The 22,520-nt window shown below is 47.7% G+C and overlaps 1 protein-coding gene across 2 annotated transcripts in view; it reads right to left on the bottom strand.

The window, feature by feature from the left end:
• PHT3;3 (phosphate transporter 3;3) overlaps positions 1-22,520 on the bottom strand; it is a 112,384-nt gene that overhangs the window by 27,061 nt on the left and 62,803 nt on the right. For both annotated transcript variants that reach the window (XM_086518515.1, XM_086518516.1), the window contains exons 2-3: positions 17,937-18,298; positions 17,749-17,792 (exon numbers count right to left, since the gene is read on the bottom strand). In XM_086518515.1, coding sequence (XP_086374641.1) covers positions 17,749-17,792; positions 17,937-18,298 — 406 coding nt within the window. The remainder of the gene's footprint in view (positions 1-17,748; positions 17,793-17,936; positions 18,299-22,520) is intronic.

Genomic DNA, 22,520 nt, shown 5'->3' with positions numbered 1-22,520 from the left:
ACTAAAATGTTCCCCTTGGTCATACCGGAGGTAATGACGCGAACACATTTCACGGCCCAAAATAGCAGTTCCCTAATTTTTAGGAGATGCTTCCGTCGGGCTCCCGCTGGTCTTCTGACCATCTATCCTCATTGGGACCGCATCCAAAAGTGCAATGTGGCCCAACTGTCGGATACTTTCTGTTGGTGATCCCACCTTGACTTTATGCCTTTATTGAGTTCACTTCCTAGTATCCACCAACTTGCTAAGTGCGACGGGGGGGACCTGTATGATCTTGCTCTGAGCCTAGACATCCTCTTACCATACGGATTCCAGTGCCGACCAACTTCCCGTCTGCGGGTGAAACTACCGTTCACATTGGCCATACAATGTCCGACCATTTGCAACTTCAAAAAGAAGGTCTCAAAAATTAAACAAAAATCATTGGAAAGAAACCAACAACTAAGGTTAGCAGTTGCCACGTCCTCGTGACATACCCCCCTCTTGAAATCGCAAACGTCCTCGATTGCATACCATAAATACATGCCATAGATGATCTTGTGTGGTAAGCACCCTTTTATCATCGCATGTATCCGCAAGAAACACTGTCAAAACATATGTACAAATGACTTAATGAGACCTTCATACTTTTGTCAAACTGTACACTGCTGTTGCACTGAATCCATGAGTACATTTGATGTGCTAGCTCTATCATTACCCCTCCTTTGCAAACATTGGGTTGGGGCATACGTAGGCTGTAACCCAAAGGCCTCAAGATAAAGCTGCAATACATTTGGTGACTCTGACAGTTCATGCTCTTCCATCCACTTTGCATCCATAGGTGGATAGTTCTTGAACTTCACCATAGCATCTTGCAACCTGTCCCTTAACTTTTTACCTGTGCAAGAGGCTCTTGCCTCTGCAAACAAACATAATTCCACAACCCGACGTACCACCCACGACCAAGCAAGCTCAAATTTCAAGATGATTTACCAATGCGTCATAGAATCCAAGCAATCGCCTCAGAGAATCGGCAAGCAGCATGTCACCTGGCAGACCCACATCACTCCCGCAGGAGATCTAGTGGCCAATCTACCACCGTGAGACCTCTCCCTATCTCATCTTGGTTCATACTTGCAAACCCTAAAACGCAGCAGAAAATCAGCCCTAATTTGACCACTTTTTGGTAGGGCGAACATGCGGAATATCTTGTCTGTCTTGTAAAGAGGAACCCTCTTCCATAATGCGCTTCCCTTTGTCGGCCATAGCGTAATCCCGTATTCCTGCACTCTGTGTCTTTACCCTGAACAATCCAGGCTCACTCTTTGAGGAAAAAGTGATTGATATCCCGGCAATGGAACCATGTAACCGGCCTGTTAACTTCAAAAAGGGCGGTAGACTTTACTTCAAACCTTGATTTAGCTTTCACCCATTATTAGTCGTCTATTCTACCTGTGTTATAATGACACAAGAGAGGGGAATGGGATACAGATGCTAGAATGCATCTGTATGCGAGTCAGACACCAGATTGGCCCCTAAATAGGCGCCCCTTTCGGTATTTCTTTATTCTTTAAAAGAGGGAATAAAAGCTGTGGTTCCCTACAAGCTGCCCCGCACAATCTGGGCTGAATTTCTTCTGTTTTGGCCCGATTTCGACAACATAACTGTACTAGCACCCTTCACAGTCAGTATCCCCACGCATTAGATGACTTTCCCGACGCATACGGACACTTTGCAAAACCTGGCGAGAATCTGCAGCACGCTGAATTCTCTGTTTTCTACCCTGAAAATGCGCCAGATCACCTCTACAGCGGTCCCCTTGCGTCCCCGAACCTCTTGGGGGTATTAGGGTCCGTTTAGGGCCGAAACCCTAAACCTGCAAAAATACACAGCAGGCTGTAATTTGTTGTTTCGGGCTCCGTTTCGCGTGCCGGTCGCATCCGTAGCAAGTCCTCGAGCTCCCGCACCTATAGGGCTACTTGCCCTTTGAATCGGACAAGATTTCGCGCGTGAAACCTCTCCGAATCATCTATACTTCCGGGGGATTAGCCGCTAGCTAATCCAGTACCTGTGCAAGAGGCTCTTGCCTCGGCAATCGCGCATGAACCCACACAACTGTACATTAGTCAAATGAGTAGCCCTCTTGTGGGGCATCACATAACTGCACGTAGGGGAGAGAGAGAGAGAGAGCAATGTGTAGTGTGCAAGGCATCACTCCTAGCACCACACTGTACATGAGAGGGAAAGGAAGCACTCCATAGCTCTTAACCTGTGACAGGTTCTCAATGAAGCATCCTCCCAGCATAAATCGAGCGCCCCCTCTGCTGCCCTTGACCTGTAATGCATCTATGAACAAATAGATGCAAAAAGGGGAAGATTTCCATGGCTGCCAAAACCTGCGTATCGCTGAAAACGCAGCAAAACAGCCCTGTAAACACGCATCTGATGCCTTCCAATGCTGAAAATGAGCTCCTTGGACCTAGGCAAAGTCATGGGAAGCTCAAAAATGGAGAGAAATGGCTGAAAATCAGCGTTAACAGCCTCCAAAACTGCTCCAGAAAGTCAGTTACGAGTTCTCTTCTCCCAAACTTGGTGAATTGACCAAAAAGTGCCACTTGGCACTCATGCATGCAATTTCCCCGCATTGGGTTTCCTGCTTAAAAATCTCTCAACCGGTGCATCAATTGACATTGCAGCAGAGTACTAAAATGTTCCCCTTGGTCATACCGGAGGTAATGACGCGAACACATTTCACGGCCCAAAATAGCAGTTCCCTAATTTTTAGGAGATGCTTCCGTCGGGCTCCCGCTGGTCTTCTGACCATCTATCCTCATTGGGACCGCATCCAAAAGTGCAATGTGGCCCAACTGTCGGATACTTTCTGTTGGTGATCCCACCTTGACTTTATGCCTTTATTGAGTTCACTTCCTAGTATCCACCAACTTGCTAAGTGCGACGGGGGGGACCTGTATGATCTTGCTCTGAGCCTAGACATCCTCTTACCATACGGATTCCAGTGCCGACCAACTTCCCGTCTGCGGGTGAAACTACCGTTCACATTGGCCATACAATGTCCGACCATTTGCAACTTCAAAAAGAGGGTCTCAAAAATTAAACAAAAATCATTGGAAAGAAACCAACAACTAAGGTTAGCAGTTGCCACGTCCTCGTGACATACCCCCCTCTTGAAATCGCAAACGTCCTCGATTGCATACCATAAATACATGCCATAGATGATCTTGTGTGGTAAGCACCCTTTTATCATCGCATGTATCCGCAAGAAACACTGTCAAAACATATGTACAAATGACTTAATGAGACCTTCATACTTTTGTCAAACTGTACACTGCTGTTGCACTGAATCCATGAGTACATTTGATGTGCTAGCTCTATCATTACCCCTCCTTTGCAAACATTGGGTTGGGGCATACGTAGGCTGTAACCCAAAGGCCTCAAGATAAAGCTGCAATACATTTGGTGACTCTGACAGTTCATGCTCTTCCATCCACTTTGCATCCATAGGTGGATAGTTCTTGAACTTCACCATAGCATCTTGCAACCTGTCCCTTAACTTTTTACCTGTGCAAGAGGCTCTTGCCTCTGCAAACAAACATAATTCCACAACCTGACGTACCACCCACGACCAAGCAAGCTCAAATTTCAAGATGATTTACCAATGCGTCATAGAATCCAAGCAATCGCCTCAGAGAATCGGCAAGCAGCATGTCACCTGGCAGACCCACATCACTCCCGCAGGAGATCTAGTGGCCAATCTACCACCATGAGACCTCTCCCTATCTCATCTTGGTTCATACTTGCAAACCCTAAAACGCAGCAAAAAATCAGCCCTAATTTGACCACTTTTTGGTAGGGCGAACATGCGGAATTTCTTGTCTGTCTTGTAAAGAGGAACCCTCTTCCATAATGCGCTTCCCTTTGTCGGCCATAGCGTAATCCCGTATTCCTGCACTGTGTGTCTTTACCCTGAACAATCCAGGCTCACTTTTTGAGGAAAAAGTGATTGATATCCCGGCAATGGAACCATGTAACCGGCCTGTTAACTTCAAAAAGGGCGGTAGACTTTACTTCAAACCTTGATTTAGCTTTCACCCATTATTAGTCATCTATTCTACCTGTGTTATAATGACACAAGAGAGGGGAATGGGATAGAGATGCTAGAATGCATCTGTATGCGAGTCAGACACCAGATTGGCCCCTAAGTAGGCGCCCCTTTCGGTATTTCTTTATTCTTTAAAAGAGGGAATAAAAGCTGTGGTTCCCTACAAGCTGCCCCGCACAATCTGGGCTGAATTTCTTCTGTTTTGGCCCGATTTCGACAACATAACTGTACTAGCACCCTTCACAGTCAGTATCCCCACGCATTAGATGACTTTCCCGACGCATACGGACACTTTGCAAAACCTGGCGAGAATCTGCAGCACGCTGAATTCTCTGTTTTCTGCCCTGAAAATGCGCCAGATCACCTCTACAGCGGTCCCCTTGCGTCCCCGAACCTCCTGGGGGTATTAGGGTCCGTTTAGGGCCGAAACCCTAAACCTGCAAAATACACAGCAGGCTGTAATTTGTTGTTTCGGGCTCCGTTTCGCGTGCCGGTCGCATCCGTAGCAAGTCCTCGAGCTCCCGCACCTATAGGGCTACTTGCCCTTTGAATCGGACAAGATTTCGCGCGTGAAACCTCTCCGAATCATCTGTACTTCCGGGGGATTAGCCGCTAGCTAATCCAGTACCTGTGCAAGAGGCTCTTGCCTCGGCAATCGCGCATGAACCCACACAACTGTACATTAGTCAAATGAGTAGCCCTCTTGTGGGGCATCACATAACTGCACGTAGGGGAGAGAGAGAGAGAGAGCAATGTGTAGTGTGCAAGGCATCACTCCTAGCACCACACTGTACATGAGAGGGAAAGGAAGCACTCCATAGCTCTTAACCTGTGACAGGTTCTCAATGAAGCATCCTCCCAGCATAAATCGAGCGCCCCCTCTGCTGCCCTTGACCTGTAATGCATCTATGAACAAATAGATGCAAAAAGGGGAAGATTTCCATGGCTGCCAAAACCTGCGTATCGCTGAAAACGCAGCAAAACAGCCCTGTAAACACGCATCTGATGCCTTCCAATGCTGAAAATGAGCTCCTTGGACCTAGGCAAAGTCATGGGAAGCTCAAAAATGGAGAGAAATGGCTGAAAATCAGCGTTAACAGCCTCCAAAACTGCTCCAGAAAGTCAGTTACGAGTTCTCTTCTCCCAAACTTGCTAAATTGACCAAAAAGTGCCACTTGGCACTCATGCATGCAATTTCCCCGCATTGGGTTTCCTGCTTAAAAATCTCTCAACCGGTGCATCAATTGACTTTGCAGCAGAGTACTAAAATGTTCCCCTTGGTCATACCGGAGGTAATGACGCGAACACATTTCACGGCCCAAAATAGCAGTTCCCTAATTTTTAGGAGATGCTTCCGTCAGGCTCCTGCTGGTCTTCTGACCATCTATCCTCATTGGGACCGCATCCAAAAGTGCAATGTGGCCCAACTGTCGGATACTTTCTGTTGGTGATCCCACCTTGACTTTATGCCTTTATTGAGTTCACTTCCTAGTATCCACCAACTTGCTAAGTGCGACGGGGGGGACCTGTATGATCTTGCTCTGAGCCTAGACATCCTCTTACCATACGGATTCCAGTGCCGACCAACTTCCCGTCTACGGGTGAAACTACCGTTCACATTGGCCATACAATGTCCGACCATTTGCAACTTCAAAAAGAGGGTCTCAAAAATTAAACAAAAATCATTGGAAAGAAAACAACAACTAAGGTTAGCAGTTGCCACGTCCTCGTGACATCTAGTATTTCACCTTTTAATGCAGATGAGAGGACACGTTGAGACGTGCAGGCCACTACCTCTACAACGGTAAGTACTAAGAATCATTGATTCATTAGGTTGCTTACGTTGCTTTTTCTGAAATAGAATGTTAGGCAATCTGCCAATCTCAGATTCAATGATTGTTCTTTTTGAACTTGCAGACGGAACGACATTCTGGCTATTGTAGATAGTCGATGGCAGTATATGCGTCGTCCCATTCATGGGATGGCGGCTATACTCCATCCCTTCTACAAGAAGCCCGAGCTTTTTGGAAACATGGCCTTGCTGACCCTTCGTTCGGAGTACCTCAATCTCATGTTCAGGGAGGATGAGCAGTTGATCATAGATGGTGAGATGTCAAGCTTCATGAACAACTTGGGTCCTACTTTCATGGGGAGTGTTACAATGAGACCCGAGGTTGCCAAGCTTCCCCTAAGTTGGTGGCAGAACTATGGAAGTTCAGGTCTTCCACAAATTTGCAAGCTAGCTCTACGTATTCTCTCTCAGGTACTCAAGTTGTAACATGTTTGTGAGTTGTGCCTAAAATGTTGACCTTGTACACTTTTGTTCTCTAAAGATTTGCACCTCGTGTAAATTACTACATTTGCCATGAGGATTGTTCAGCTGGCGCTTGTGAGCGCAATTGGAGTGCATATTCCTTGGTGCACATGAAGATCAGGAACAAATTGAGCACGACCCAGCTAGAGAAGTTGGTGTACTGTCGAGCGAACATGAGGCTAGTGCGCTCTTTCCATGCTTTCGGAAATCCCAAGCAGGCTTGAACTTTGTTCCATGCTTCAGTCCGCTAAAGGCTCGTATATAGACTAGGTTGAATTACTTGAAGTATCTATACATCTTTATGGATTTTTATCCATGTTGGTGCAGGTGGATCCTACGGAGGTGAAGATGGTTCCAGACCCTACAGTAGAGGAGATAGATACTCGTATCAGAGACGAGCAGGAGGAGATACTACGAGAGCGAGAGTTGGAGAGTGTGGATAGGCAAGTCACCAGGTCACGCGCTCGGGCCTTGAGCATCCCTCTCCAGCAAGAGGCTACAGATCCTGACATCGCACGTCGAGAGAGCATTCAGATTAGGAAGCTTCCAGTACGCAAACCTCGGGTTCGTGCAAACCCGGTTGTTCGTCTCCTCCAGACTTCAGAGTAGGGTGATCCACATGAGGATGATGCAGACACACCAGGGGACCCAAGATTTACAGGGCCAGAGTATGATGATGAGGGCAATGTCCTCACAGAGGCAAAGATGTCATCCTCATCATCTTCATCGTCCTCTAATGATGATGATGGCTTTTGAGTGCAGTGCTGAGTGTGCAGTTTTTAGTGCTTACTAGTTATTGGAGTCAGGACTTCAGACTTCAGACTTGGATTTATCATTTTCATAATTCACTATGTATTTATTTTGATGCTCTTAGTTTTGTGACCGTGGCAACAAACATATGATACTATTTGTTTGTAGACATTGATCAATGGTTAGTTAATCTCAGCTTTGCGTTTTCATTGTTCGGTTAGAGTCGTGGACTCCAGTTTTTGGCATTTGTAACGGTGTACTATTGATTTGCTAGTCTTTATTTGAAGTCTTGGTGAATGCATAAGTAGATGTATGAAGTTCCCCATGTTTTAGGCTTTGTAAAAAAGGACGAATTTTTACGTACCTAAAAACTCAATCCATTCTGTACTACGTACCTTACGTACCAAATATGTACAAAACACTACGTACGTAACTACCTTGGTCTAAATAATTGATGCCATACTATATATGTCCTCGTTTCTTCCGAACTAGATATTAGTATGAAGTTCTCAAGACCTAGAAGATTATAGTCCAACGTCAATAAGCTAGGGAGCAAACTGCAACCAATTTGAAACTAGCTTATCGTCCATATAATAGGCCATGGTTTGAAATCATTGCATTGTAAAGATATTGGAGCATGCAATGTGACATCTTTGCTCAAAATCTAGAAATATGACCCTCCTGCATGGCGATGTATCTCACATATATAGCAATAAACGAGTTTGACAGACAAATGAAATAGACACACCTACTTCTCTCACGTCTGTATTATTGTTGGGCGCTTTGCCATCGGAGCGACAGCAACAAGACTTAGCAGCATTGCATTGCATCTACAGTACATTACCAGTTCAAGATACCAACCACGAATCAACAGTATCCCCTCTCTATTCATGCGACCGATGAGCAATATTTGGACATAAAAGAGGAGGATATTATAATTGTAGACTGGCTATCCATGTTAACTCAAACGGCTTTTGACCTTATCGTAAGACAAAATGTCAACGTAACAAGCAATACATTTACGGATCCCTTCAACAACAAATTTGTTCTCTTGCTTGGTGATCTTGTCCAACTATCCCCAGTTGTAGTCACGCACGGAAGCTTTGTAACACATGCCATATCACAAGCTCATTTCACTCGCTACATGTAACTTTGTACAAGATGTCATGCAGGCTGTAAGACATGCAACGGACCCCTGAATTTCTTCACTTCTTGACCATTGTTCGTAAAAGAAAACCAGCCATAGATGAGATCAATTATACCTTGGGTGCATGTATTAGAGATGAAGCGCATGTACATGACTACATCAACAACTCTACTACGATAATTTGTACTCACAAATTAGACATCCAACACTATAACAACCTTGCCTTGAATAAATTGTACAATCAAACTGACATTACAAAAGTTGGAATGAAGACGAACATGAATAACATAAATGTCCTTCAAGAGTGGCTCCTAGACCCTAAGTTCAATTAACTAGATTCGATCACAATTGGCGTAAGCTGCTTGATCACTGAAAACATCGACTTGACAATCACTCCAACAAACATGCATTGTCGATGCCATAACACAAAACACAGAATGGGAAGTCACATGTGTCAGTGTTCTCATTCATTGGACCGGGAATAACTACAAAAGAAGAAAGACAAAACACACTTGAGATCCACCTTAAAAAATGCGACCCGACGGTTTGCACTGCCAACCATTCGATGAAAACTTTCTTTTTAAATACTTTTCGTTTGCAAGAATTTACATGTAGCACATATACTAGGAAAAACATTCATCAGTAGACATAGTAGTACAACCCCCATACAACCTCGCTTGGATATAATCTCAACTGTAACCATCCCTATAATCTCTAATAATTAATGTACTTAACTTTGTCTCCTCCCATAAACGTTATAGCATTTTTCAAATGTATATCCCTTTCACGCAATGACACCCTTGCCAAATTAGTCATTCTCTTGTTCCGCTCAATGCTAGATGCTAAATGTGAATTTGTACGTGTCCTATTATATTCTATAGATGTTTTATAGCAAGGCCCACCAAGCAAGACTAGTTAAAGATTACAAGGGATGCCCAAAAGCAGAGCCCCAAAAGCTTCAGTTCCCACAAACTCACTTGAGTTTTTACAAAAAAAAAGCAATCAATTCTCTCTCTCTCTCTCCTTGCCCATGCGTAGAGAAAAAGCACAGGCTGTCGCTGGAGGGCTGAAAAAGTGCCAAAAAATCCAGAAATCCGTACTGCTTGCCACGTGGCATTTCAGCCACCGGTTTTAGGGTTTCAGCCAGCAGTTAGGGTTAGGGTTTCCTGAAATTAGGGTTTCTGCAGATTCGGGTTTCTGGAAGAAATTAGGGTTTGCGCTCTCGGTAGCCACGTCATCACTTTGTGACAGGTTTTGTATGACTCTGAGGGTCTCGGATGTGTGGCAGCACTCTAGTTTTGTGAGGCCCCCAGACAGCCTGGCCTTCTCTCATTCCGACCGCAGAGTGGGAGGAGTGAATCTATCGCGGATAGCTCGCTTCTACACTAGTGATTATTTCAATGACTTGGGTGGGACAGTTGGCATTCTAGCAGGGACTTCCTTCTCGGACCATGCACCAGTGATCCTTACAGTGGCAGGCAGGCAGAGGAGGGGGAGCACGATGCTTCGCATCCCTGAGAGGGTCTTGCTGGACTCTGCACTCAGAGAGCGAGTAGAGACTCTCTGGACAGAGAGCTTGGACATGCAGGATTCTCCTGCTGACAGAGTGGCCTCAAGACTAGCTCAGCATAGACGTTTCTTTCTCCAGGAGCCTTTGGCTTGCCTGGCTGCAGCGAGAGAGGAGCAGCAGCGTCTCAAACGGGGCGTTGCTTCCTTGCAGAGGATGCAAGATTAGCATCCACACAGTCCTTGGTTGGAGTAGCAGTTAGAGCAGGCTCGCCAAGAGCTTGTTAGCACAGAGAAGCGGCGCCATGAGTTTGCTTTCCATCGACAGGCATCTCAGTGGACACAAGTGGGTGACAGAGTGACTGGTGCTTTCTTCGAGGCAGTGGGACCTCGGCATACGCATGCCAAGGTCAGTCAATTGAGGAGGCCCGGTGGATCAGTTGCCTCTGAGCAAGAGGACATACGTGCAGTTGTGCTACTGACTTTTACCGCGAGTTACTGACTGCAGAACCTCAGTCAAAGCGTCAGGATGCATGCAAGGAGCAGGTGTGGGCACAGATGCCTTGCCTTGTGACTGAGGAGATGCGTCGAAGGCTTGAGCTGCTACTTCAGCTTGAGGAGTTGCACACGGCTCTTAGTGCACTCCCCCGTGGTAGCTGTCCAGCTGAGGATGGCTTGACTCCCAGCTTTTTCTTGGAGTACTAGGATTTGCTTGGCCCAGATCTCTGTAGTGCTTTCCAGTACATCTTGCACACAGGAGAGATGCCTGACAGCATGAGTGAGGGTCTGATCTACCTCATTCCCAAGGACGGTGGCTCCTTGGATGAGATTCGACAGTGGCGCCCCATCACCATCCTCACCTCACCCTACAAATTCTTGCCAAGGCTCTGAGTTTGAGGATCCAGCCACTTCTAGAGAGCCTTATACATGAGACTCAGACAGGTTTTGTCAAGGAGCGCAGTATCCTTGACAACATCTTTACTTTTTGGGAGGCTTTTGCCCTAGCGCGGCTCCATGGTGAGGATCTAGTGATTCTTCTTCTCAATTTTGAGAAGGCCTACGACAGAGTTGATTGGGACTTCCCGGAGGGCACTCTACGCAGGATGGGCTTTTTAAATGCTTGGATCAAAGGGGTGTCAGCTTTGTACAGACGAGCACACAGTCAGGTACTTTTGTCAGGAGGTAGAGGTGATCGTTTCTTGCTCACACGTTCGGTCAGACAGGGCTGCCCTCTTGCCCCCTTCCTCTTTCTGTTCTATGTTGAGGCAATGAGCAGGTTTTTGGTGTCGCAACAGGTTGATTTACGGGGCCTAGCACTCCCTATTCAGGGAGATGAGCTACTGGACACTGAGTTTGCTGACGACTCAGCCTTGTACTTGGATGGCCAGGAGGCCAACCTTCACAGGTATGAGCAGGCTCTTGAGACCTTCTCTTGTGCATCTGGCGCACTAATCAACTGGAGAAAGACAATGGCTTTCTCGGTTGGTAGTGCTCTTGTGCCCGCTTGGATGCGACGTGAGGGTTTCAGGTAGATTCCCCGAGGGACTGCAGTTCGGTACTTGGGCTGTCAGGTTGGTTTGGACTTGTCTCCGGAGCAGCAGATTGCTCCCCTTTTCCTGATAGGCAGGAGGAAGTTGTTACATTGAACTCCGCACGACTTTCTTTGGCTGGCAGAGTTGTAGTGGCCAACCAGGTGCTGTTGGCTACTATGTGGTACATCACTTCTTGCTCGATCTTCTCAAGTTCTTGTATCAGCCAGGTAGGGCGGCTGAAGGAATTTCCTTTGGTCAGGGCGTGACACTCTGACAGCCCGGGCCAGAGTGGCTTGGCAGGTCATCACTCTTCCTTGTTCACAGGGAGGGCTTGGGATCATAGACCCAGCACAGCAGAGCAGAGCCCTTCTTGGGAAGTTCATCGTCCGAGGTCTTCTTCTAGGTGAGGAGCCCTGGAAGGAGTTATTGTTACAGCGGCTTCGTGCTAGGGTGCCTTAGGCAAGAGGCCCCTGGCAACCTTCGACCAGATGGATCTTCACAGTGATGCGTAGAGTTAGTCTGAGCAGGAGACTGGAGGATCGTTTCGCTGTGGGGTTGCGATCTTGGGAGCACTTGCGGCGAGACCTGGAGCAGCGTCAACCTACTTGCACAGAGGAGCGCCTGCGACAGCCCCTTGTTTGGAACCCCATGGTTAGCACTGAGAGAGGTCACTTGGTTGGTAGTCGGCCTTATGTTTCCTGGTTGGCGACGGGTCCAGCACGCTCTTTAGGTGACTGGTTACAGTTTTCAGGCTTGTCAGAGGAGCTACAGGGCCTTCAGCTCTACAGGGCATGAGAGGGGTGCAGAGCATGTGCCAGGACATCTCAGAGGCAGTATCAGCTGAGTGGCTCACGCCTCTCGAGTGAGCAGTGCCCAGATGGATGGGAGCCTTCACGCGACTGGAGGTTCTCATCTCTATTTGGGCTTGCTCAAAGACTGTTCCCTCCCTGTTTTTGGAGCTACAGGGTGAGGGAGGCTTACAGCGAGTTGCAGTAGAGGCCCCGCAGGTGGCAGAGTGCTCTTTTCAGAGGATTCGAGTGGTGGGCATCTGTGGGAGGACTTGTGTCATCGACCCTAACCTAGCTGCTCTTGAGACTGGACATTGGAGACTGTGGGCTTGGAAGTGTCGTCCATTGGCACGAGTACATTGAGACCCTGGAGAGTGGCTTTGGAGGGACCCCTTCTCTTCTGCAGACCACCCAGGTGTCCCTTTCTTTCAGTACACTGTTCGACTGGGACGTCACATACTGGCAGCACAGAGAGAGGCTCACCCGGCTGCAGCACCTCATTGGCAGGAGGAGGGTCTCACACCTGAGTTCCTGGCAGCTTTTTGGGAGAGGTTGTGGGACTCCAGACTGCCGAGGCGAGTCACTTTGTTTCAGTGGCTGGTCGCACACAGAGCTACAACAGTTGGGAGTTGGCTTGTGCATAGTGGTCTCTCGCCCGCATGCACACCTTGTGACCATCTTGTGGAGAGTCAGCGTCATTGTCTTTGGGACTGTCCCTTGGCACAACAGGTGTGACTTCGTGTTCTTCGGCTGATGCCCGCTCTTTCCACGGCTCGGCAGTACACTTGGGGGGGCAGCTGTTTGGTCCACTTTCACGGGCCCGGCACTCCAGTTTGAGCTATCATCCACCAACAAGATGATAGTGATGCAAGGGGGGCGACCTACACTCCAGCCTGCCACAGAGCTTGCTCCACAGGAGTGGTGCAGTGAGAGAGAGGTGTGTTGGGAGCTCATCAGTGGCCTGACACTCTAGTTCATATGGCGGGCCCATTGCTTCCACATCTTCGAGGCTCGCCCTGTACCACCAGCAGAGACTGTTCGGGACCTTTGGCTTTGAGCTGGTCCATACTCTCAGAGGACAGTTTGAGAGACTCCAGAGCAGTTCCGACCGCAGGCGAGAGCGCAGAGAGGCTTTCCTTCGAGTTTGGCGTCCTAGGCCATTTTTCACCATGGTCCAAGGTGTGCTAAGATGGCACTACCTTCCACCTGTATGGCTCTTCTCTCCTCCCAGCCCCTGATCTAGCCTCATTGTACATATGTTTTTTTTGCATTGGGAGAGTCTCCCCATCATGATTGTTGTAGTCCTCTCTTGTAGAGGAGGTTGTAGCCCTATGGGCAGTCTCATTAACTAATAGGAGGATCTTTTTCTTGGAAAAAAAATCTTCTTCTCAGGGGGGTGTGTGTGTGTGTGTGTGTGTGTGTGTGTGTGTGTGTGAGTGAGAGAGGGTGTGTGTGGTGTGTAGCGCACATGAAATTCCTGCTCTGTCGCGAGAATCTCTTGCGCGCTGCTGCACTCATTGTGCCTGCACCAGTGGGGGTGTGTGAGTGTGTGTGAGCGTGTGTGCGCAAACTGTCTGTCTACGCGCTCTATGCGAATTGACCTGCACGAGCCTGCGCGACCTGACCTGCATGCACGCTCTGCGAGACCTGACCTACACGAGCTCTGCGCAAACTCCTTGCAGCAGTGCCCTTGGTGTGGCGTTTTGCCCCTGCACAGTCAACCTCGATTCAAAGTACAGCCAAAGTACAGCTCGTGTGTTGTTGTAGGTGTGTCAGTGTTTGTGAGGGTGAAAGTTTCTGTGCAGCCAGCTTACGTGTGTGTGTGTGTGTCTATGCCGTGTGTGTGTGTATGTGCGTATATGCTCGTGAGGGATCTGGGTGTGTGGTGAATCCTTCTGCCACTCGTCTGTCGCTCAACTCTATTATGCACAACATCTACCTTGTGCAGGCCCTTCACAACGTGCCGGTGTTGAAGTTTGATTTCGCCTGCACGCGGTCCTTTCGTTGTCTTGTGTGTGTGTGTGTGTGTGTGTGTGTGTGTGTGTGTGTGTGTGTGTGTGTGTGTGTGTGTGTGTGTGTGTGTGTGTGTGTGTGTGTGTGTGTGTGTGTGTGTGTGTGTGTGTGTGTGTGTGTGTGTGTGTGTGTGTGTGTGTGTGTGTGTGTGTGTGTGTGTGTGTGTGTGTGTGTGTGTGTGTGTGTGTGTGTGTGTGTGTGAGAGAGAGAGAGAGAGAGAGAGAGAGAGAGGTGTGTGTTTCTGTACAGCTAGCTTGTGTGTGTCTGTCTGTGTCTATAGCAGTCAAATCTCAAAAACTTCCCAAAAAAAAAAGAGTGTGTCTGTGTGTGAGCTTCACATGGATTCGACTGACCAGTATATATATAAGCGTTGGAAAGCCATGGAATTTTCGGATATGAATGCTTTAAGCCTTATCAAAGAATGTTTGCATGAGGACTTCGAGGATGCACGTCAAGCCTAGGAAGGATCCGCTCCCGTCATGGAAGTGCACATCCCTATAAAAGAGCTTATGGATCCTGTTGCTCAATATGCACTTAACGCGGTGATTCTTTTTTTCCCGGGTAGAATGTCTACGACTCAGAATGTAGGCCCAATGGCTTCATTCTGTGACGTCAAATTACTGATAACCTCGCAAATGTCATCATTGGAATATGTAAAATATACTTGATAGGATGTCTTGGTCATGCAAGTCGACGTTGAAAAGGCATTTGATATTGTTCTTTGGGATTACATTGCGGATAACATGCGACATTTGGGCTTTGGGCCTAGGCTATCTCGTGTCATGCTTTTCTTGTATGCACACAGTACTTCTGCAGGCTTGTTGGATGGTTCTCATAGAATCTTGGCCTTTGGGACAGTCGGTAAGGCAGGGCTGCCCTCTAAGTGCTTTGCTTTATGCGATCGCTACTCATCCCTTGTTTATATATTTGGATTCCTTGACTTCCACTAGTAGGCTACATGGCCTAACTTTACCTTTTGGTTGGCAATTTGCTGGTCAGGCTTATGCGGATGACTCTTTGTTCATGCCTCGTAATAACTATGATGATGTACAGCAGATTATGCATACTCTTCACTTGTTTGGATTGGCAGCAAGTCTCAAAGTTAACTTTTGCAAATCCAAGCTATTGCCTCTGAAAGAGTGTGACTGGCATAAGATATTGTGGCCTGGAGAGATAGTTCCTCCAAATGTTCTGCTTCACCATTTGGGTTATCCGCTGGGTTGGAATGTATCGGCGATGCAGAAACTCGATTGGGTGCTCCAACATCTGCATTCCAAGTTGAATTATTGGAAATTGTCCACGTGGCCACTTCATGTGCGTCTCACGATTGTCCAATGCATCCTTGTGGCTTATGTGCAGTTTTACTTGCCTTTGTTATCCTGGCCTTGGTTGCGCTTGTAGTGACCAGTCCCTCATGTCCAATATTTTAGAGCATTTTTGGCGGACCTCGTCTAGCAAGAGGGGCCTTCGGCTTCTATCTATGGGCAAGTTGTGTTCTCCCAAGCAGCTTGGAGGGTTAAATATTTTGGACTTGAGACGTCATCTTCTGGCTTGGAAAGCTATGTTGTTGCCAGTTTTGGTGGAGCAGCAACAACTCTTGGCTCTCATGGTCACGCATTTGTGTACGCACATTGTCACCCCTTCTTTTGGTCATTGGAAACCGACTTACTGAGATGTTCTTGGGAAGCTTGAAGGACACATTCCTGGATGTCCCTTTACTTCTTCTCTAATTGTTGATTGGAAGGTTGTCACTTCGCATTAGGCTTGGATGGTCGACAATTCTCTAGGGGTAACTCTCTTCGCTTGGAGAGTCTGCATTGGAGCAGGGTTTTCGCTTCGACTTTGGTTCAACGGTCTCCTCGCCAAGCGTATTTTCTTTCCCAAAAAGGAATCTGTCAGGTGCATCAGGTGGTTGATGACTCGGGTTCTGTTCTTTCTTTCGTTGATGTTGTCTCCCGCTTTCGGTTGGGCCTTCACTATTCTCCTCTCTGGCGGGAGATTCAAAGGATGCTTGCCGCTCGCTCACCCATTCCTCCTTTGGATGTGGACTCTCGCTTCTCTAATTGGAATCTGGCTACTACTAGATTGGACTGCATCTCAGCTGCCAGTGTTTATGCCATCCTTCAGTCTGATGTATCAATTGTGCATCAGGGTAATCCGTTGTGGTCGCTTTCCGAGTCATCCTTGTGGTGGCAACACACATTGTCTCGCATTTGGCAAAGTCATCTTCCTTTGAAGGAACGTGTTTTCTTGTGGCGGTGCTTGGTGGGAGCTCTACCTGTTGGCAGTGTGTTGCATGCTCGGCATATTGCGCCTTCCCGCTGCCCCAGATGCCTTGAAGCTGAGGAGACCGTGCCACACTTACTGTGGTGTTGTCGTCACTCAGAGCCTTCATTCGGCAAGTGTCAACTGCTCTTCGGCTGTGTTTTCCTTTCGGCTCTTTTCACAAACGATTTTGGCTTTTTGGGATGCTTCGGTCACCGCAATCTCAGTTTGCGGTGTTCTTCACCTGGGTCAGATTTTGGACTATGTGGGCCATCTGGCACCATAGGAACTCTTTAACGTTCCAAGGCACTTTTGTTGACCCCTTTCCCTATTTCAAATTATCACTTGGACAAGCGCTGCATTTTGCCTATGACGTTGGAGACATCACTCTTAATACCTATAGGATTTACTTTGACTGTTTCTAGCCTTCGGAGCCTCATAGTGCTCCGCGTTTTGTATCCCTTTCTTTTCGTGGGTTTTCCTCGCTTTGAGGTTTCCCACTTGTAAATTAATCAAAGCAGATTTACAAAAAAAGTGTGTGCTAATAAAAAGAGGAAAATGGTATAACCTTTCTATCACCCAAGTGTGGTAGATTGGTTATGCCATTTCCCTCTTGAATAACAGGTTTTGAGTTCAACTCTCCTCGTCGGATAGATCTTTAAGGTCTCTTGGGATTGTTTCCCACAACGTTTAAACAATCTTCTTCTTCTTCTTCTTCTTCTGATTGACAAATGCCTTACTGTAATCAGACAAGCCACATAGCTGTAATCAACCACACATACGATGGGAAACAGGAAGAAAGTAAGATAGGAGTCTGCTGATTAGGGGAGTCTCGAGAATCTGAAATAATCGATGAACACAATAACGATAGAGCAAGTAGTGCTGCAGAATTCTGTGGCGAAGAGGAGACCTTAAGGGGTCAAGACGGTCCTGAAAGACAGTAACGATGATAGAGAAATGTGGTTGATGTTGCTTCTGGGAGGGCACATATTTAGACATCTGAGAGCCTGACAACCTCATCTGCATACATCCTGTCAAACAAGCCCCGAGGACTGCTCAAGCATGAAGTTTGAAAAAAAATGACCGAGAACAAATTAGCTGTTTCAAAGTCCCCCATTCATTACCATCACCTGTTTCGCCAAAGACAAGTTGTTTTCTTCTGATGTACAGATTATATAGACGCCAGAATTCAGAAAATTTAAGGGTGTTATCTTATGATGTTTCCATAGCAAGCATAAACACATCCTAACGATTGGGCCACTAATATAAACATAAAGAACGGGGGGGATCGGGAGGGGGGGGGGGGGGGGGGGGGGGGGGGGAGGGAGCCTTACATGGCAAGTTCCTGCCCCACAGTGGTAAAAGACCTCGGTACAGCCTGTTACATTTAAGGAAAAAAAAGGTCAACTTTTTCACAAGTGGTTACCTATTACCTAAAAATAGAAGCCTTTCACCTACTACAGCAACTTTTGCTCCTGTATCTTCCTCAGGACAGATTTTTGGGGAATTAAATCAAGCTTACCCGTAGATTCCACCTGTAGAATACACCCTTGGAAAACCATCCATTAAACCTCTAGCAAAGTGTGGCTGTGCTTGCAATTTCACTTTAACAGCTTCGAATGGGCATAGGGCAACATCAGCTATAATTTGGGCAGAAGCACTTCCAGCAAGATAGATGAGCGTCTTATATTGAGAGACGTAACTAGGTCCAATGGCATCACAATACGACTTTTTGAAGTACTCATAGAAACCGAACTTGCAAGCTCCTTGAAAACCATACCCATAAAGCTTTCCACCCCATCCTTTCCAAAGCCCAGATAAGCCATGCTCTCTCAAAAGCAAACGTAAACCTCCAACGACACTTTGATATCTTCCTGGATTAACCTGATAATGAAACATAAAAAATCAAAACCTTAATTGGCCTGATTACATTACATTTATCTGATTGTATCAAGCAGGTCGCATGAGATAAGAGGGACAAAGAAGAGGCAACCGAAAAACTACTAAAATAGTTTTAAAACTGTAGCTTGTTGATGCTCACTGAAACTCATGCATGCTCACTACATGATGCAGCAGCAGAGGCATACCCACATACCCAGCCTGAGCAAAGACGCCGCTCGGGGAGCATGCCCCAGAACAGTTGGTATGATGAGGAATGCCGGGACACTAGAGCTAGACTTCAGAGGGAGGTGCTTTTGGGGGACGTCACTCACAGACAGTCACAGATTGACTTCCGACGCCTAGTGCGGCGGAAGAAGAGGGCATTTTTGGCTCGCCTAGAGCAGGATCTATATCAGCTATTCTTGAGTCAGGACTCACGTGAGGCATGGCGGCTCTTCCAAGAGCACTCCCCCCCCCCCCCCCCGCCATCACTTCTACAGAGGACTGGGGCCAGTACGCATCATCTCTGTACACAGTTCCTGAGCAGCCCCCCCATCCCGACCCTCCCGATCCATGCCCACACACATGTGCTTTTTTCACCGTGGAGATGGTGAGGAAGGCCATTGACAGGATGAGGGCTGGAGAGCATACGATCATGATGGTTAAGTGGCTGAGCATTTCACGCATGCAAGAGATCTACTAGCGGAGCTTCTAGCAGTAATGTTTAACCGTGCCATGTGTGAGGACTTGCCTGATACTTGGAGCCTATCTACTATTGTACCTATCTTCAAGTCGGGAGACCCTATGGAGCCTGGGAATTATCGCACTATCATGATTGGACACACATTGGCACGGTTGTACGCATCTATTCTTGAGCAGCAGCTGAGTAGATGGGCAGAGAGGGAGGGGATACGCGCAGCCGGGCAGGGAGGGTTCAGGAGGGTTTTTTCTAATCTTCACCATATCTTGACACTCAGAGCCATCATTGAGGGTAGATCGCGTGGGAGACGGATCTATTGTAGCTTTGTGGATTTCCGCAAAGCATTTGACACAGTGCCCAGAGCTAGATTGATGCATAGATAACAACAGATGGGAGTACCCACAAGGCTCATTTGGGGGGTCATGGCATTATACAGGTCACTAGTGGGGCAGGTACGCACCTCAGAGGGTCTATCCACACTGATTCACTCCACTATTGGGGTGAAGCAGGGCTGCCCGCTCTCTCCTACTCTATTTGGTATGTATGTGGATGAGGTTTCTGACTACATTGAGAGAGATGGTGATAGAGGTGTACAGCTGGCAGGGACATGGATTCCATTATTGTTATATGCTGATGATATTGTGTTGATCTCCGACTCTCCGGAGGGGATGCAACGTCACTTGGATGCTTCGAATAGGTTTGCTCGAGAAAGTGGTTTGTCCGTCAACCTTGGTAAAACCAAGGTCATGGTATTTAATACCACTCCACACTGGATCAGGAGGTCAGCGCCAGCATTCACATACGGCCACAAGACAGTGGAATATACAGATGCGTACACTTACCTCGGAGTGGTTTTTAGTGGGCCAGCATTTTCATTGAGGAGGGCAGCAGAGACTAGACTGGCCAAGCCCATGCAGCATTGGGTAGATTGGAAAGGATGTGTTCACAGGTTCAGTTTCAGGAGCCTCGGACGAAGCTGTGGCTCTTTGACACTCTGGTAGCTTCTGCATTGCTTTATGGAGCTGAGATTTGGGGACCTTCATTGGATCATCACGGGAGGGCAGGCCGCAGTGATGAATGGGGGGACATGGAGAAGCCTTTGGTCTCTATGATCTCGCGGCTCATTACAGCCAAGGCTTCAGTACCACGTGCTATTGTCCGAGCAGAGCTAGCTGCCCCCCCACTAGTGGTTGAGGCGCTCACCAAATCTGTCTCCTTCATACACCGCATGTGGGAACTTCCCAGAGACAGATATGCCCGCCTTGCACTTGAGTCCTCTCGACAGTTAGCCATGCAGGGAAATATAGCATGCTGGTATGGGAGATGACACCATGGTTTCAAGCGCATGGGTTCAGCATAGACAGATTGCCTCCCTTCCAGTACTCACTCGATGCACCCTCTCTGACTCTTACATAGTCCGAGATCACCGAGCTCATCCGCCAGGACTTGACTCAGCTAGACACCAAGAGGACATGGATACAGCCAGCACAGGAGCTGGGAACGAAGGTGGTTTTCTACAGAGAGCATCTCCTCCAGCTTACGGTTGATGGTTTTGTGACGAGGCCCAGATACATGAACACCCACTTGTCTCATGGGATACGATGTGCTATCGGCCAGATACGCACATCTTCACACATACAGCGGATCGAGACTGGGAGATACAGCGAAGTACCAGCAGAGACCAGGACATGCCCCCTGTGTGACATCGAGCCTGAGACAGAGTTGCACTACACATGCCACTGCCCCGTCTACTACGAGATACGAGGCCGCTTCCATTGCTTGTTCAGAGAGGGCTTTGGACCATTCTCCAGAGTCATGCAGTACGAGGATCAGAGATGCTCGGGTTTGTTTTTGCTCGAGCTACGCAGACATAGAGAGAGCCTGATGAGAGGAGAGGCTAGCCAGTCTCAGAGACAGATCACAGATTTCTTTAGAGCTGCCACTGGACACCCGGAGGAGTTACTACCACAGCAGAGCTCGCCGCCTCACACCAGAGGCACACTGATCGACCAAGCGACTGAGCTTGGGAGATCCAGACGCCCACGATTGCGGAGGACTACACAGCATCGACGGAGGCTACATCAGAGGATTCGGATCACTTTGGCTCGACATGCACGATGCCCGGTCAGACTACTGACCATGGAGGAGATTGATGAGATCCGCCAGCGAGACCGATGCTAGATCTCTTGTGATCTAGCTATGCTATCCCAGCTAGCTGCTTAGTTCACACCTAGCAGTTTAGGATTCCATAGTATTTTATTTTATCATTTGTCATTTCATTTTTGTCATCTTGTTACTCTGACTTTGTATCAGATCCACCACATTGTAAGTTTCTGGTCTCATAGGTCACTTTGGCCTTTTGAAGACGTTAATATAACATTTCATCTCTCTCTCTCTCTCTCTCTCTCTCTCTCTCTCTCTCTCTCTCTCTCTCTCTCTCTCTCTCTCTCTCTCTCTCTCTCTCTCTCTCTCTCTCTCTCTCTCTCTCTCTGGAAAAGGTCAGGGCTGTATATTACTGAGTACAAAATAATCCCAGCGGATGCCAAAGTAGCCTATCACGTGGGGTGTACAAGCTGAATGAAAGGAGGAGAGCCACTATAGTGACTACTCGACTAGAACAATCTCATGGTGGTCGGTGTGAGGAGTGGTGGAGAAACCACTGAGGAGGGGCATAATGCCAAGTAATCTAACCACCTGTCAGTGTGAAGAAAAGTGGGGATCGTGCCCAACGCCGAAGGAAGGCAAATCGACGAGCCTCGGCTGCTCTAGATGTACCGGAGGACGAATCCCACTGCCAAATCAGGGTGTGAATGGTGTCTAGCCAAATGGCAGTGAGGATATCCTGAAGGAGCTGTGGAGCCGCACTGAGAATGTGAAGACAACGAGCTCTCCAAATATTCCATAGTGTAATACTAGTGATGACTCAGAAAACTGCATCACGTGTCTGCGAATCTCCCTGCCAAGCAATCTGTGGTAGCATAGCCAAAGTCCCTCGTCGATAACCAGTGGAGGTAAGCATGAAGGCTGGATCTGTGGTTGAGCCCTCCTAGAAAAGATGCGGGCCGGGCATCGACATCAACCATGAGACAGATCCCCAAGTAAGAAATCCATGCTGAACACCTGATCTGCTGAGTAGAGAGCAAACTGCAAGCCACACTACATGGGAAGCTGAGCATGACCAAAGACAGTGAGCAGGTGACTCAAGTTGGCACAAAGGGCAGCGAGTACATAACGGATCATGACCCATAGTAGCTAGCCAAGTCCCAACTGGTAGTCTCGCATGAGCAATCATCCACATGAAAAAGGAAATACGACGAGCAACAAGTAAATCCCAGATCGCGAACCAAAACTGCTGCAGATAGGCATGAGAGAGGCTTGAATGTAACCAGAAACGCATACGAGTGGGCTGTTGTGATTGCTGTCTCATCAATGCTAATCTTCCAATCCGAACAGTGTACTCAAAGAAGGATACAGGTGCACCTGTGGGATCTGAGTGAGGCCAATGCCACTCTCTTGGGTCCCAGT

Source organism: Adiantum capillus-veneris, chromosome 8, assembly GCF_014529385.1.
Source record: "Adiantum capillus-veneris isolate H3 chromosome 8, ASM1452938v2, whole genome shotgun sequence".
Lineage (NCBI taxonomy): Eukaryota > Viridiplantae > Streptophyta > Polypodiopsida > Polypodiales > Pteridaceae > Adiantum > Adiantum capillus-veneris.
The sequence above is the reverse complement of the archived record's forward strand: the minus strand, read 5'-3'. Positions and strand labels throughout refer to the sequence as shown.